Below are 16,188 nucleotides of genomic sequence, written 5' to 3' on the forward strand. Positions count from 1 at the left end.
GTTACGAGCAGAGGGAGACATTCATCCTTCATTTATAGGTTGGGCCTGAGCTCATGGTCCCAGCGATGAAAGGATAGTGTGCTTAACCGCTGTACCAACTCATCTTCCTAGATCCCCATTAACATGGGAACAGGAAACATGAAATAGGGGTATACAATGAAGTGGTACTATTTTCAAAAGTACAGTCCCACTAAGAGCCATCAACAAGTTTCTGCCCTTTACAGGGAAGCTAGTCTATCAGCAAAGAAGGAAAAGGAATGTGGTGTGATTATTGCCTATTCATGGAAAATTTCTGGTTAGTATGAAGCTGTTATCCATTGGGCCAAACAATTACTAGTATTCCTTTCAGAAGCTGAAAATCAAAGCTTTTAATCCTCTAACTTATTGGTGATGGTGCATTTAGAATCTTGTGTGCCGTTTGGGACAACCAACCTTCAAAAGGCCATTGAGACGTTAAAGAAGCTTCAGAGATGATTTTAGTCTTAAATTATGATGGTAAACTCAAAGAACCGAGTGCTTTTATTAGAAGAAGTCTGGGAGAACAATACAATTCAGTCCTTTGAAATTATGAAAGACATAGATAGTGTAAACATACTATTAAAATGAGGGCATTAGCACAAGGAACCAGCTTTAAGTGAGAGTACAAGAGATTTTTGTTTATGTTTCAGAGTGGTGGCTTTTACACTGTGTTGATTAACTTCAATATAAATGAATGATCCTCTGTCTCTGTTTTTACCTTTTATAATCTTCATTCCCATTCTTAAACAAATATTTTGTGGAACACAGTGGTTTCTGCGTTGCTGGGACCATGGATGAGCCACCAATGAAATGCAAATAGTCAGAGCTGTAAGTGTGGGTTGTGAGGTTGGATCAGTATTGTGAAGTTTTACTTGATTATGGAGCTTGGGGAGAAATTTCACAAACCGTTCTGGGAGGTTTTCATCTAGTCGCTCACCTCCATGAAAATTGAGTTGGGCAGATCCATGATAGAACGATGGAGGGATTATATGTGGTGAGCCATGCTTCTAATAAATTACCAGGCAAACACCAGCACTTGACTTGCTTTTAATCCTTAACTCTGAAAAAGACATTGCTCTCATCAAGAACAATGCAAAAGTGGGCAGCCGCATAGCATGTGCCCTCGCCAGGCAGAATTACCACAAGTACAGCCCTCTGTCACAACCACCAAGAGGAAAGCATGGTGCTCCGGCACAGCCAGTAAGTTACTGTCATTGTGTCATTTTCCCCTAACAGTGCTTGTGTAATACTACAGCAAGTATCATTATTTCACTAGAACTACCCAGTCACTAGCATTAAAGCAAACTTTTGTTAATATCTATTAACATTCTCTGCAATTCTCCCGACACGTGTGATGGATAAATCCAACTTGTAACATTGGGCTGGATTTTATCAATGGGGGCGCGTTGGGGGCGGGACTGCTGGTTTTCGGGTTCCAGTCCCGCCCCCAACCATGTCCGGCCAACCCACGCTATTTTCCCTTGATTGATCTTGTTAAGCCCGCCCTGCACAGGACGCAGCGTATGACATTTCATCTGTCAATTTTTTGACCGATGAATTGTCATCGTTTGACAGCTTTGAGAAGCTGTCAAACACTGACCATCTCTGTTCAAAGGTAAGCCCTTCCAACCAGGCTCACCAAAACATCCCTTAGCAGAAAGCAGATGGATGCAGCATCTGAAAATGCAGCAGCCATTCTGTCATCTCTGCCAGGAAAACTTTTTCTAACACATCATTCACCTCTCATACTTACCTCACCACACTTGCACCCATCACTCACCTCTACATCTTACTTTTCGATCCCTTTCAGCCCTGCAGACCCACTGCTCGCCTCACTGACCCTGGCGCGGTTCGCAGCCGTCGGGAAGCCCACAGATGAAAGCTCAAAATGGGGATAATCCTCTGCCTGTTAACTACCTGTTAACAGGCAGTTAATTGGCTGTAATCCTCTTCCTGCCTCTCGGAGACAGGTCCCTGCGCGACTCGGGGACCCGCCTCCCGGGAAGATGGCACGGAAGCGGGTTGGGAGTGATGTCGGAGCAACCTCACTAAAAATATAACTGGAGAACATCTGCAGGCATCATGCTTGCCTCCTATGCTGTTCTATGACGAGTATTCATAGGAGGCAAGCATGATGCCTGCAGATGTTCTCCAGTTATATTTTTAGTGCGGTTGCTCCGACATCACGGCCAGGTGGTGCAGTAGAGCCCAGATATCCTGTGTGGGGAGTTGTGACATTGAGCTCATGTCCTCGTGTTGCTATATGGAGCAGACCATGTGCTCTTTCACAGGGAGGGAGGTGAAAATGAAAGAATCAATCCCACACTTCCTCCGAGTCTGAAGAGTAAACACTACTTACTACTGCCAGTTGTCACTGTAGGATCTGTATTTTCTGTTGGTTTAGAGCTGCACAGGTAGAGGCCTGGGAGCAGATCACTTCCCAGCTCTCTCCGCTGCAGGGAGATCAGTGGAGCGGGGTGGGGGCAAGGAAATCTGGCCCTTGTGTATGTCCCCAATGTACCAAATGGCAAAACCCCAAGATAGTAAATCATCTATAATATTCACAAGAGTGTTATTCAGTGGTAAATCAGGGTATTATTAAAACCTCTCGGCAGACCCCATTATACTCAAAATTGTAAAAGTAGACACCCCCCTCACAAAGGGGCACAGAAAAAACTCAGTGACAATAATGGTGGTACAGTAATAGACTCCGAGAGTACATCTAGATTGCAATACCTCAAAAGATAGCTAGTACTACTCTGTAACTGACTGACTATTATAAAAATATAAGCCACATTTAGGAATGTGTTCAAGGCAGTAAATCATCTAGGATTCGAAGGACTAGTTTAATTGTTCTTACTTTCAACATTTGAATCACTAAAGTGAACTGTGGCCTGGTAACAATTCCATTTATTATTTAGTCTCTGGTCTGGCACAGAAATCCTACCAGTCCTCATTCATTAAGTCACTGCTTGTGGTGGAAAGGGGACTGGGTATTTTTGCTGCTTTTGTAGAGGGAGTAAACATGTCCCTAAAAATGTTGAGCTTCTCAGCTGGTTTCTTCCAATGATTTGGTGCAGTTTACTGTTGCTGCTACAATCAATGCAATGTCAGATAAAAAATGTCAAAAACAATGGAACAGAAAATGTAGCTCCTATTCAACTGATAACTGACGGTAGTCGTACTTAACCAAGTCCTTTGTGCCCGAGTGCGGTAATCCGTAATCCTCCCAACTGATCACCTATTCCTATTTTTTGTGCTTTCGCAGGTAGTGATTGGCGGCTGCAATGTTGATTTCATTGCAAAGGTGAAACAAAGCAACATGATGGTACGTGAGCACAGCAATAAAAGTGTGAACATTGAACAAACTGCAGCTCATATACTCAACTCTGTACATAAGAACATCATAAATGGGAGCAGGAGTAGGCCATTTGACCCTTGGAGCCTGCTCCACCATTCAACAAGATCATGGCTAATCTTCTACCTCAACTCCACCTTCCCACACTATCCCCATATCCCTTGATTCCCTTAGTTCCCAACAATTTATCGACCTCTGTCTTGAATATACTGAACAACTGAGCATCCACAGCTCTCTGGGGTAGAGAATTCCAAAGATTCACAATCCTCTGAGTGAAGAAATTTCTCCTCATCTCAGTCCTAAATGGTCTACCCCTTATTCTGTGACTGTGACCCCTGGTTCTAGATTCCCAAGCCAGGAGAAACATTTTCCCAGCATTAACCCTGTCGAACCCCTTATGAATTTTATATGTTTCAGTTAGATCACCTTTCATCTAAACTAGGGAATATAGGCCTAGTCTACTCATTCCAGGAACCAGTCTGTTGAACCTTCGCTGCACTCCCTCTAAGGCAAGTATGTCTTTCCTTAGGTAAAGAGATCAGAACTGTACACAATACTCCAGGTGTGGCCTCGCCAATGCCCTGTATAATTGTAGTAAGACTCTTATACTCTAATCCCTTTATACTCTAATCCCTTTGTAACAAAAGCTAACATACCATTTGCTTGCTGTACCTGCATGTTAACTTTCTGTGATTCATGTACAAGGACACCCAGGTCCTGAATGCAAACATTTCCCAGTCTCTCGCCATTCAAAAAATATTCAGCTTTTTTGTTTTTCCTACCAAAGTGGATAACTTCACACTTCCACTTGCCATGTTCTTGCCCACTCAGTCAACCTATCTATATCTCTCTGCAGCCTCTTTGCGTCCTCCTCACAGCTTACTTTCCCATCTAACTTTATCATCAGCAAACTTGGATGCGTTACACCCCGTCCCTTCATTTAAGTCATTAATATAGATTATAAGTAGCTGAGGCCCAAGCACTGATCCTTGCAGTACCCCGCTAGTTACAGCCTGCCAACCCGAAAAAGTCCTGTTTATTCCTACTCTCTGTTTTGTCTATTAACCAATCCTCAATCCATGCTAATATATTCCCCCCCCAATCCCATGAGTCCTAATTTTGTGTAATAACCTCTTGTGTGGCACCTTATCGAATGCTTTTTGAAAATCTAAATATACTACATCCACTGGTTCCCCCTTATCCATCCTACTAGTTACGTCTTCAAAAAACTCTAACAGATTTGTCAAACATGATTTCCCTTTCATAAAACCATGTTGGTTCTGTCTAATCATATTACGATTTTCTAAGTGCCCTGTTACCATGTCCCTAATAATGGATTCTAGCATTTTGCCTATGACTGATGTCAGGCTAACTGGCCTATAGATCCCTGTTTTTTCTCTTCCTCCTTTCTTAAATAGTGGAATTACATAGGATATACAGCACAGAAACCGGCCATTCGGCCCAACCAGTCCATGCTAGCGTTTATACTCCACCCGAGCCTCCTCCAGTTTTTCCTCATCTAAATCTATCAGCATAACCCTCTATTCCCTTCTCCCTCATATGCTTGTCCAGCCTCCCCTTAAATGCATCTATACTATTTGCTTCAACCACTCTGTGTGATAGCAAGTTCCACATTCTCACCACTCTTTGGGTAAAGAAGTTTCTTCTGAATTCCCTATTGGATTTCTTGGTGACTATCTTATATTGATGGCCTCTAGATATGCTCTTCCCCACAAGTGGAAACATTCTCTCTCTATCCACTCTATCAAAACCTTTCATAATTTTAAAGACTTCTAGTAGGTCACCCCTCAACCTTTTTTCAAGAGAAGAGACCCAGCCTGTTCATCCATTCCTGATATGTATAACCTTGCATTTCTGGTATCATCCTTGTAAATCTTCTCTGCACCGTCTCTAATGCCTCTATATCCTTTTTATAATATGGCGACCAGAACTGTACGCAGTACTCCAAGTGTGGTCTAACCAAGGTTCAATACAGGTTTAGCATAACTTCCCTAATTTTCAATTCTATACCTCTAGAAATAAACCCTAGTGCTTGGTTTGCTTTTTTTATGGCCTTGCTAACCTGCGTCGCAACTTTGTGATTTGTGTATTTGTACTCCGCGATCCCTTTGTTCCTCTACCCCACCTAGACTCACGCCCTCCAAGTAATAAGTGACCTCCCTATTCTTCCTACCAAAATGTAACACCTCACATTTATCTGTGTTGAACTTCATTTGCCAATTATATGCCCATTCTGCAAGTTTATTAATGTCCTCCTCAGTATTGACAATCTTCCCCCCCCACCCCCCCTCCAATTTGGTATCATCTGCAAATTTAGAAATTGTGTTTTTGATTCCAGAGTCTATGGGCTGGATTTTCCAAGCCTCAAGGAGGTGGGCATGGAGGCGGGACAGCCCGTAAAATCGGAGAAAGTGGGGGCAGATGGCAAACTCGCCCCCATCCCGCCTCCGTGCCCACTTGCCAGGAGGCAGGAAGATGTGCAGCTTCAGGTCCCGTCTCCTGGAGGCGGGAAAGGCTTTTAATCCTTTTAACTGCCTGTTAACAGGTAGTTAACAGGCAGAAAAAAGGATTTGTGCCATTTTACCTTCACAGCTGAAGGCTTCCCGACCTCTGAGAACCCCGCCAGGTTGGAGGAGACGTGGAGGAGGTCTGCGGTGGTTGGAGGCACCTGGAAGTAAGGTGTAGAGGTGAGTGATGGGTGCAAGTGTGGAGTGGTAAGTATGCAAGGTGAGTGATTAGTTTAAAAAAGTGTTCACTTACCTTTTCTTCCTTCTATAGTCTTTAGCCGCGCTGGATCGGGAGAGCGGACATCAACCGTGTCAATTTCAGGTAATGGCTGATGGACCCTCCGATCCATCAGACATCTGAAATTTACTTATTTTCAATGTTTGTTGAGTCCTCACCACAAACACTCATCAAAATAAAGAGAATGTCAGTGTTTGACAGCTTCACAGAGCTGTCGAACGCTGTCATTTCTTCTTTCAAGAAGTCTTGACAGATAGCACGCCTGACGTTGACGTGACCTGTCAGTGACTTCTTCCCTAATTGGCTTGCTGAGCCCGCAGGGCGGGCTGAACAAGCTCAATCAGGGGAAAATCCCTCTGAATGGTCAGGCGAGGATGGAGGCGGGACATTGACACGACAAGCAGCAGTCCCGCCTCCAGCTCCTCCATTCACAAAATCCAGCCCTAAATCATTAATGTAAATTGTGAACAGCAGTGGTCCCAGCACTGATCCTTGTGGAACACCACTACCCACCTTCTGCCACTGTGAATAGCTACCCTTTACTCCCACTCTCTGCTTTCTGTCTTGAAGCTAGCTAGCAATATATCCTTTACCTACCTCTTCTGTCCAATTAATATCGGGGTAGTTGAAATCCCCCATGATTATTATTCTATGGGTTTTACTCATTTCTCTAATTTGTCTAATTCCGCCACCTCCCTTCCACTATTAGATGGTCTGTAGACTACGCCTATTAGTGTGAGCGATCCTTTATCTCTACCCATATGGATTCTATTTTTCTCTTGCTGCTATCTACGTCCCTTTTTTCTACTGCCATTATGTTATTCGGAATAAGTACAGCTACTCCACCTCCCCTTTTCCCCTCTCTGTCTTTTCTAAATATGTTATACCCTGCAATGTTTAATTCCCAGTCCTGATTTTTCTGTAGCCATGTCTCAGTAATCCCTACTATGTCTGGTTCCTCGCAACGCATGATTGCCTCCAGCTCCCCTGTTTTATTACGGACACTGCATTCTGTACAGACAGTTTAACTCATTTTTAATAGAATTTTCCCTCACTTTATGTTTAACTATCTTTTCAGACTGCTGTTCTATAAGTCTATTTGCTCCCTTGCCATTAATGTCCTCCCTTACTTTATTCTTTCCTATGCTCACTTTTCCTGTTTTGTTTATGTTTAGGCTGCTTACGTTTCTTGTAGATCCCTCCCCCCTTACTAGTTTAAAGCCTTTGCCACCTCTCTATTTACCCTTTCCGCTAGGACACGGGTCACATCCCAGTTCAGGTGGAGCCCGTCCCATCGGTACAGTTCCTTCCTGTCCCAGAACTGGTGCCAGTGTCCCATGAAAAGGAACCCCTCTTTCCCACACCAGCCCTTTAGCTATGTGTTAATTCTCCTCATCTGTCTGCTTCTATGCCAATTTGCATGTGGCTCAGGCAATAATCCAGAGATTATTACCCTCGAGGGCCTGCTTTTTAATTTACAGCCCAACTCCTGAAACTTTTTCAGCTGTACCTCCTCTCTGTTCCTACCTATGTCATTTGTTCCAACATAGACCATGACAATTGGATTTACCCCCTCCAAGTTCCTCTGCAGCCGCCATGAGATATCCCTTACCCTGGCACCTGGTAAGCAACACACCCTTTGGGAATCTCATTCTTGGCTGCAGAGGACGCTATCTATCCCCCTAATTATAGAGTCCGCTATCACTACCACATTTGTATTCTGCTCTTTCCCCCCCCCCCCCCTCTTTGGACAGCTGTCTGAGCCACGGTGCCTTGATCTGCATTGTGGCTGTCCTCCCTGCAGTCTTTTTCCTTGTCCTCACAGGTAGCGAGTACATTGTACCTGTTGGACAGGACCAGTGTCTGCGGGACCTCCTTCTCAACCTCCTAAATCCCCGCTACCCGTCTCCCTGCTACCCATCTCCTTAACAGTCACACCCTCCCTTTCTCTGAACCTGTGCTTTCCTCTGGGTTGTGACTATTCTGGATAAAACTGTCCAGAAATTTCTCCCCCTCCCTTATGTGTCGGAATGTCTCCAACTCATACTCCAGCTCAATGACTCTGAGCCGGAGAGATTTGAGATGGAGACATCTCCTGCAGATGTGTTCACTCGGGACAGTCTTGCTGTCCACAAACTCCCACATACTGCAGTCCAGACACACAACCTGCCCTGCCATATCTTAGTCTAGACTTATTGTATTTATTTAATTAAAGTCTTGAACAATTATTTATAGTTATATTAAATATTTTAACTAGTTAAGCTATAAATTTAATACAGTATGTTATAGTTTCCCGCTCCTAGTTTAAACCACTGTCCTAGGTTAGAAAGAAAAAAAACCTTAACACTCACCAACCAATCACCTACCTGCTGTCCTGTGACGTCACTCTTTGGTTTTTTTTGGAAATCGTCGACGGTTCAGCTGCTCCTGGTGTCTCCGATCAGGTCAGCGCTGTTTCCCCTGCTGTTTTATGCTCCGCCGCTGGTGTCTCCAATCGGGGTTATGTTTGCTACCTTCCAATCCTTGGGGACTGTTCTAGAATCGAGGGAATTCTGGAAGATTAATACCTCTGTATCCACAATCTCTGCAGCTACCTCTTTTAAAACCCTAGGATGCAAGTCGTCCGGTCCAGGGAATTTGTCGCCACTTAGTTCCTCTGCTCCTGTTTCTGCCATCCAGTACTTTTTGAATCCAGTGATCTTATCTGAAGTTTAGCTCTTTAAACCCTGTTGCCTCTTTTTAAGTGATCAAATTGGTCTTTTTAAGATCATTTTCCCCTCTTCCTCTTTCCTCAGCGTATGTACTATGTGTGGTTAACCTGTTTGCCCAATGCCACCTTGAAACCCATTAGGAGGTCTGCAGAAAAACAGCTGACTGCTCCTGAGGGCAAATCCCCTTTTTCCTTTCTTAACTCCAGAGAAGTGCCTGCATTCTGTTCAGCACCTTGTCGTGATGGAGCCACACATTGTTAACTCAGTGTGTGGGGAATCATCACATGCCACGCTCAATGGGATATTACAGCGACAGTGTAATAGCAAAAGGCCCATTGATGGACCCCCACCCAATATATATTGCATTTCATCATTCATTAAGAACCAGAAACTCTAAATACTTTACCACCAAACTAAAACAGTCACAGCCTAGAGCAGTGAGATCACCCCAAATCCACCACAATATTCGGTTTCTCAGCATCAAATGAAAATGTTTAAAAATTGTGAGATTGAAATCTTGATTAGCTGCACCTAATCTTGATGCTTTTAAAAGAGAAACTGCAAAAATGTTTTGTGCTACCCAGCTCCAGTCCAGTTCTGTGGAGAGTTTATATCCACCACGCGAAACTGAACAAGGCTCAAACAACCGGATTACTTTGGATGTGCAGTCAGTGTTATATAAACAAAGTTAACAGTAGGGGAGAGGTTTAGGGGATAATAGTGAGCTTGTGTAGGGCACATCATCTGGAATACAATGCTGGATAAAATTGTGACTATTTAGAAATGTATAGATTAATCAAAGACCTGATTACTGACTGACTTGTTAAATGCAAGTCCTATTTGACAAATTATAATTTTTTTTGAAGAATGGATTAATTGGATAGATAATGGGAATGCAGTACATGTAGTGTATTTGGATTTTCAGGATGTGTTAATGTGTCTCACAAGAGGCTTGTTAGAAAAATTCAGATGTATGGTAGAGGAAATGTAGTACCATGGATAGAAAGTTGGTTAAAGGACAGGAAACAAACTGGTGAGTGTTGCTCGAATTGGAGAAGGGTCAATGCTGGGTCCACTTTTGTTCTCCGTATATTTGGATGATTTCGATTTGGGTATCGGGAACACAATTTTAAAATTTGCTGATGAGACTTGGCAAACAGCAAGGAGGACACAGAAGTGTTAGTGGAACGAGCAGATAGGAACAGGAGTAGGCTTGAGCCTGCTCTGCCATTCAGTGAGATTATGGCTGCTCTGTGACCTAACTCCGTATACCCGCCTTTGCTCCATATTCCTTAATACCTTTGGTTAACAAAAATCTATCAATCTCTGAATTGACCCAGCATCAATTGCTGTTTGTGGAAGAGAGTTCCAAACTTCTACCACCCTTTGTGTGTAGAAGTGTTTCCTAACTTCACTCCTGAAAGGTCTGGCTCTAATTTTTAGGCTATGCCTCCTAGTCCTAGAATCCCCAAACAGCGGAAATAGTTTCTCTCTATCTACCCTATCTGTTCCCCTTAATATCTTGAACTTTGATCAACTCACCCTTCATCTTCTAAATTTTGCGTAACCGCTCCTTGTAATTTAATCTTTGGAGTCCCGGTATCATTCTGGTAAACCTAAGCTGCACTCCCTCCAAGGCCAATATATCCTTTTTGGTATGGTGCCCAGATACAATTTAATATGGGTAAAGGTAAAGTAATATATTTTCAAAGAAAAAATGAGGAATGGGAATGTGCTCTCAATGGAAAGACATTGAAATATGTGGATAAACAGAGAGACCTAGGAATTTAAATATATAATTCTCTTAAAATGTAGGTAACTAAACTTATAAAAAAGACCAACGGCATTTTAGGTTTTACAAATTAGAATAATGCAACAATAATAAATTTGTCCAAATCTTTGGGTAGGCCACAATTTGAGTAATGTGTGCAGTTTTGGATGCCCCATTATAAAAAAGATATTCAAGGCATAGAGAGCATCAAGCATAGCTTCACCAGGATGATGCCAAGAATGGAAAACTATAGTTATGAGGAGAGACTTGGAATGCTAGGAATATTTCCACTGGAGCGGAGAAAGCTACGCGGAGATTTGATAGAGTTTTTTTTAATTATGAAGGATTTAGTGATTGAAGCCAACACCTCATCAATGTTTGAGAACAGATTCGATAGGTTGGTGAAGGCAAAAGGGGTATGGGATCGGGCAGGCGAATGGACTTGTATGAAGTGCAGTGCTGAGGGAGTCCGGCACTGTTAGAGCTGACAGCTTTTGGATGAAACATTAAACCGAGGCCCCCGTCTTCCCTCTTCGGTGGATGTAAAGGATCCCATGACACTATTTCAAGAAGAGCAGGATATTTCTCTCCAGTGTCCTGGCCAACGTATATCCCTCAACCAACATTTAAAAACAGATTATCTGGTCATTATCTCATTGCTGTTTGTGGGACCTTGCTGTGCACACATTGGCTGTTGCATTTCCTGCATTACAATAGTGACTCCACTTCAAAATACTTCATTGGTTGTGAAGTGCTTTGGGATGTCTTAAGGTCATGAAAGGTGTGATATAAATACAAGTTCTTTCTGTCTTCTACATTGAGTGGACGTAAGATAACTCCCAACAAGGAGGGAGGGAACTATTCATTGGCTGCTTCTTTCTGCCTTGGGGGGGGGGTCTGACTCGGAGCAGCAGTAGCAAAGGCTTGGGAATCTGATCCAAGAGGGGCGGCAAACCTGGAGCCTCAGTGCCCTGAGGAAAAAAATTGTCAAAACGCTCCTTGGCTACTTTCTGACATCTTTATCCTATCCTTTATACTAAACCACATGCTACTGGGGTCACATGGAGCAGTTCAGTACCACACACACTCCGAGTACCTCTTCCCCCTGCCCCCCCCCCCCCCCCCCCCCACCGCCAACCCAAACAATAAATCTTGGATAAGGTATAAATGGTTCTGACACATTACACAGTTTGAGCAGAAATTCAAATTCCCAACCAAAAGAAGCATCAATAGCATCATTCTCCGGTAGTGAAAACTCGAAGCTGAGTTTCTCTGTTCACAGCGCTGTCGGACCTAGTGTACTCGTCAGACAATCAGCGCTGGTGATTCTCAATCATTTATTCACATTTTAAAATGCAGTTCCTCCTTTTAACAGAAGTATATCCAGCGCCAACTAAAGTACTGCTATAATCACTCTCGCCACTTGGTGGCCCTGTTCCCTGACAAATGAAGACTTAATTATTTCATTTGATATTCTGTGTGAATCGGGTCTTTCAGCAGAATACTTACGCTGACCGTGATCACCAGTGCCAAGGCATCAAACAAATAGAAACATTGAACTTAGGGCATAGGTGTCTCTCACAGAGAACACCTGGACTACCACAATGAGGAGGGGTCAGGCACTTCCCCACAGGGATAGAGGAAAAAAATCAAAAATCACAGGGAATTCCACACGTTTTGTTGGCCAGAACAACACTGGCAGCGGGGCGGAGTACAGGCTCACTGATCACACAGAGAGGGGCGGCGTACAGGCTCACTGATCACAGAGGGGTGGAGTACAGGCTCACTGATCACACTGAGAGGCGGAGTACAGGCTCACTGTTCACACTGAGGGGGGGGGGGGGGAGTACAGGCTCACTGATCACACAGGGAGCGGAGTACAGGCTCACTGATCACACTGAGGGAGGGGCGGAGTACAGGCTCACTGTTCACACAGAGAGGGGGGAGAACAGGCTCACTGATCACACAGAGAGGGGCGGAGTACAGGCTCACTGATCACACAGAGGGGCGGAGTACAGGCTCACTGATCACACGGGCGGAGTACAGGCTCACTGATCACATTGAGGGGGGGGGAGTACAGGCTCACTGATCACAGAGGGGGAGTACAGGCTCACTGATCACACAGAGGGGCGGAGTACAGGCTCACTGATCACACAGAGGGAGCGGAGTACAGGCTCACTGATCACACAGGGAGCGGAGTACAGGCTCACTGATCACACTGAGGGAGGGGCGGAGTACAGGCTCACTGATCACACAGAGGGGGAGTACAGGCTCACTGATCACACAGGGGCGGAGTACAGGCTCACTGATCACACAGAGGGAGCGGAGTACAGGCTCACTGATCACACAGGGGCGGAGTACAGGCTCACTGATCACACAGAGAGGGGGAGTACAGGCTCACTGATCACACAGAGAGGGGCGGAGTACAGGCTCACTGATCACACAGAGAGGGGGAGTACAGGCTCACTGATCACACAGAGAGGGGCGGAGTACAGGCTCACTGATCACACTGAGAGAGGGGCGGAGTACAGGCTCACTGATCACACAGAGAGGGGCGGAGTACAGGCTCACTGATCACACAGAGAGGGGCGGAGTACAGGCTCACTCACTGATCACACAGAGAGGGGAGGACAGGCTCACTGATCACACAGAGCGGGCGGAGTATAGGCTCACTGATCACACTGAGAGGGGTGAGTACAGGCTCACTAATCACACAGAGGGGGGAGTACAGGCTCACTGATCACACTGAGAGGGGGGAGTGCAGGCTCACTGATCACAGTGAAAGGGGGCGGAGCACAGGATCACTGCGCACACGGGGGGGTGAGTACAGGCTCACTGATCACACAGGGGCGGAGTACAGGCTCACTGATCACATTGAGAGAGTGGGGAGAACAGGCTCACTGATCACACAGAGGGCGGAGTACAGGCTCACTGATCACACTGAGAGGGACGGAGTACAGGCTCACTGATCACACAGAGAGAGGGACGGAGTACAGGCTCACTCACTGATCACAGTGAGAGAGAGGCGGAGTACCGGCTCACTGATCACACAGAGACGGATGGAGTACAGGCTCACTGATCACACTGAGAGAGCGGGGAGTACAGGCTCACTGATCACACTGAGAGAGGGGCAGAGTACAGGCTCACTGACTGATCACACTGAGAGAGGGGCGGAGTACAGGCTCACTGATCACACAGAGAGGGGCGGAGTACAGGCTCACTGATCACACTGAGAGAGGGGCAGAGTACAGGCTCACTGATCACAGAGAGGGGGGAGTACAGGCTCACTGATCACACCAAGAGAGGGGGGAGTACAGGCTCACTGATCACACTGAGAGAGGGGCGGAGTACAGGCTCACTGATCACACGGAAAGAGGGACAGAGTACAGGCTCACTGATCACACAGAGGGGCGGAGTACAGGCTCACTGATCACACTGAGAGGGGTGAGTACAGGCTCACTGATCACACAGAGAGGGGCGGAGTACAGGCTCACTGATCATACTGAGAGAGGGGGGAGTACAGGCTCACTGATCACAGTCGAAGAGGGGTGGAGTACAGAATCACTGCGCACACAGACCGGGGGGAGTACAGGCTCACTGATCACACAGAGAGGGGCGGAGTACAGGCTGACTGATCACAGAGAGTGGGGAGTACAGGTTCACTGATCACACAGAGAGGGGGGAGTACAGGCTCACTGCTCACAGAGAGGGGGGAGTACAGGCTCACTGATCACAATGAGAGAGGGGGAGTACAGGCTCACTGATCACACAGAGAGGGGCGGAGTACAGGCTCACTGATCACACAGAGAGGGGCGGAGAACAGGCTCACAGCACAGTCGAAGAGGGGTGGAGTACAGGATCACTGCGCACACAGACGGGGGGGGAGTACAGGCTCACTGATCACACAGAAAGGGGCGGAGTACAGGCTCACTGATCACAGTGAGAGAGGGGCGGAGTACAGGCTCACTGATCATACTGAGAGAGGGGGGAGTACAGGCTCACTGATCACACTGAGAGAGCGACGGGGTACAGGCTCACTGATCACACAGAGAGGGGCGGAGTACAGGCTCACTGATCACACTGAGCGAGGGGGAAGTACAGGCTCACTGATCACAGAGAGGGGCGGAGAACAGGCTCACAGCACAGTCGAAGAGGGGTGGAGTACAGGATCACTGCGCACACAGACGGGGGGGAGTACAGGCTCACTGATCACACAGAAAGGGGCGGAGTACAGGCTCACTGATCACAGTGAGAGAGGGGCGGAGTACAGGCTCACTGATCATACTGAGAGAGGGGGGAGTACAGGCTCACTGATCACACTGAGAGAGCGACGGGGTACAGGCTCACTGATCACACAGAGAGGGACGGAGTACAGGCTCACTGATCACACAGAGAGGGGCGGAGTACAGGCTCACTGATCACACTGAGCGAGGGGGAAGTACAGGCTCACTGATCACACTGAGAGAGCGACGGGGTACTGGCTCACTGATCACACTGAGAGGGGGACGGAGTACAGGCTCACTGATCACAGAGAGAGGGGCGGAGTACAGGCTCACTGGTCACACAGAGAGGGGGGGGGGGGAGTACAGGCTCCCTGATCATACTGAGAGCGGGGAGTACAGGCTCACTGATCACACTGAGGGACGGAATACAGGCTCACTGATCACACAGCGAGAGGCGCGGAGTACAGGCTCACTGATCACACAGAGTGGGGCGGAGTACAGGCTCACTGATCACACTGAGAGAGGGGCGGAGTACTGGCTCACTGATCACACCAAGAGAGGGGGGAGTGCAGGCTCACAGATCACACAGAGAGTGGGGAGTAGAGGCTCACTGATCATACCAAGCGAGGGGGGAGTACAGGCTCACTGATCTGACTGAGAGAGGGGCGGAGTACAGGCTCACTCACTGATCACACAGAGAGGGACGGAGTACAGGCTCACTGATCACACGGAGAGAGGGTCGGAGTACAGGCTCACTGATCACACTGAGAGAGGGGAGTACAGGCTCACTGATCACACGGTGGGGTGAGTACAGGCTGACTGATCACACTGAGAGAGGTGGGGGGAGTACAAGCTCACTGATCAAACTGAGAAAGGAGCGGAGTACAGGCTCACTGATCGCACAGAGAGGTGTGGAGTACAGGCTCACTGATCACTCAGGGAGGGGCGGAGTACAGGCTCACTGATCACAGAGAGGGGATTACAGGCTCACTGATCAGACTGAGAGGGGCGGAGTACAGGCTCACTGATCACACCGAGAGAGGGGGGAGTACAGGCTCACTCACTGATCACACTGAGAGAGGGGCGGAGTACAGGCTCACTGATCACACTGAGAGAGGGGCAGAGTACAGGCTCACTGATCTCACAGAGGCGGGAGTACCGGCTCACTGATCACACAGAGGGGGGAGTACAGGCTCTCTGATCACACTGAGCGGGGCGGAGTACAGGCTCACTGACTGATCACACTGAGAGGGGCGGAGTACAGGCTCACTGACTGATCACACAGAGAGGGGGGAGTACAGGCTCACTGATCACACTGAGGGGCGGAGTACAGGCTCACTG

The 16,188-nt window shown here is 46.8% G+C and overlaps 1 protein-coding gene across 1 annotated transcript in view; it reads left to right on the forward strand.

Moving 5' to 3' along the window:
* The window catches only part of LOC147106133 (uncharacterized), a 122,500-nt gene that overhangs the window by 44,875 nt on the left and 61,437 nt on the right, over positions 1-16,188 (forward strand). Inside the window, exons 10-11 of the mRNA XM_086008944.1 lie at positions 1,088-1,218; positions 3,287-3,346. Of these exons, the coding sequence (XP_085865070.1) occupies positions 1,088-1,218; positions 3,287-3,346 (191 nt within the window). The remainder of the gene's footprint in view (positions 1-1,087; positions 1,219-3,286; positions 3,347-16,188) is intronic.

The sequence above is a fragment of the Somniosus microcephalus genome, chromosome 16 (assembly GCF_052327205.1).
Source record: "Somniosus microcephalus isolate GS21.2 chromosome 16, FLI_Smic_1.0, whole genome shotgun sequence".
NCBI lineage: Eukaryota > Metazoa > Chordata > Chondrichthyes > Squaliformes > Somniosidae > Somniosus > Somniosus microcephalus.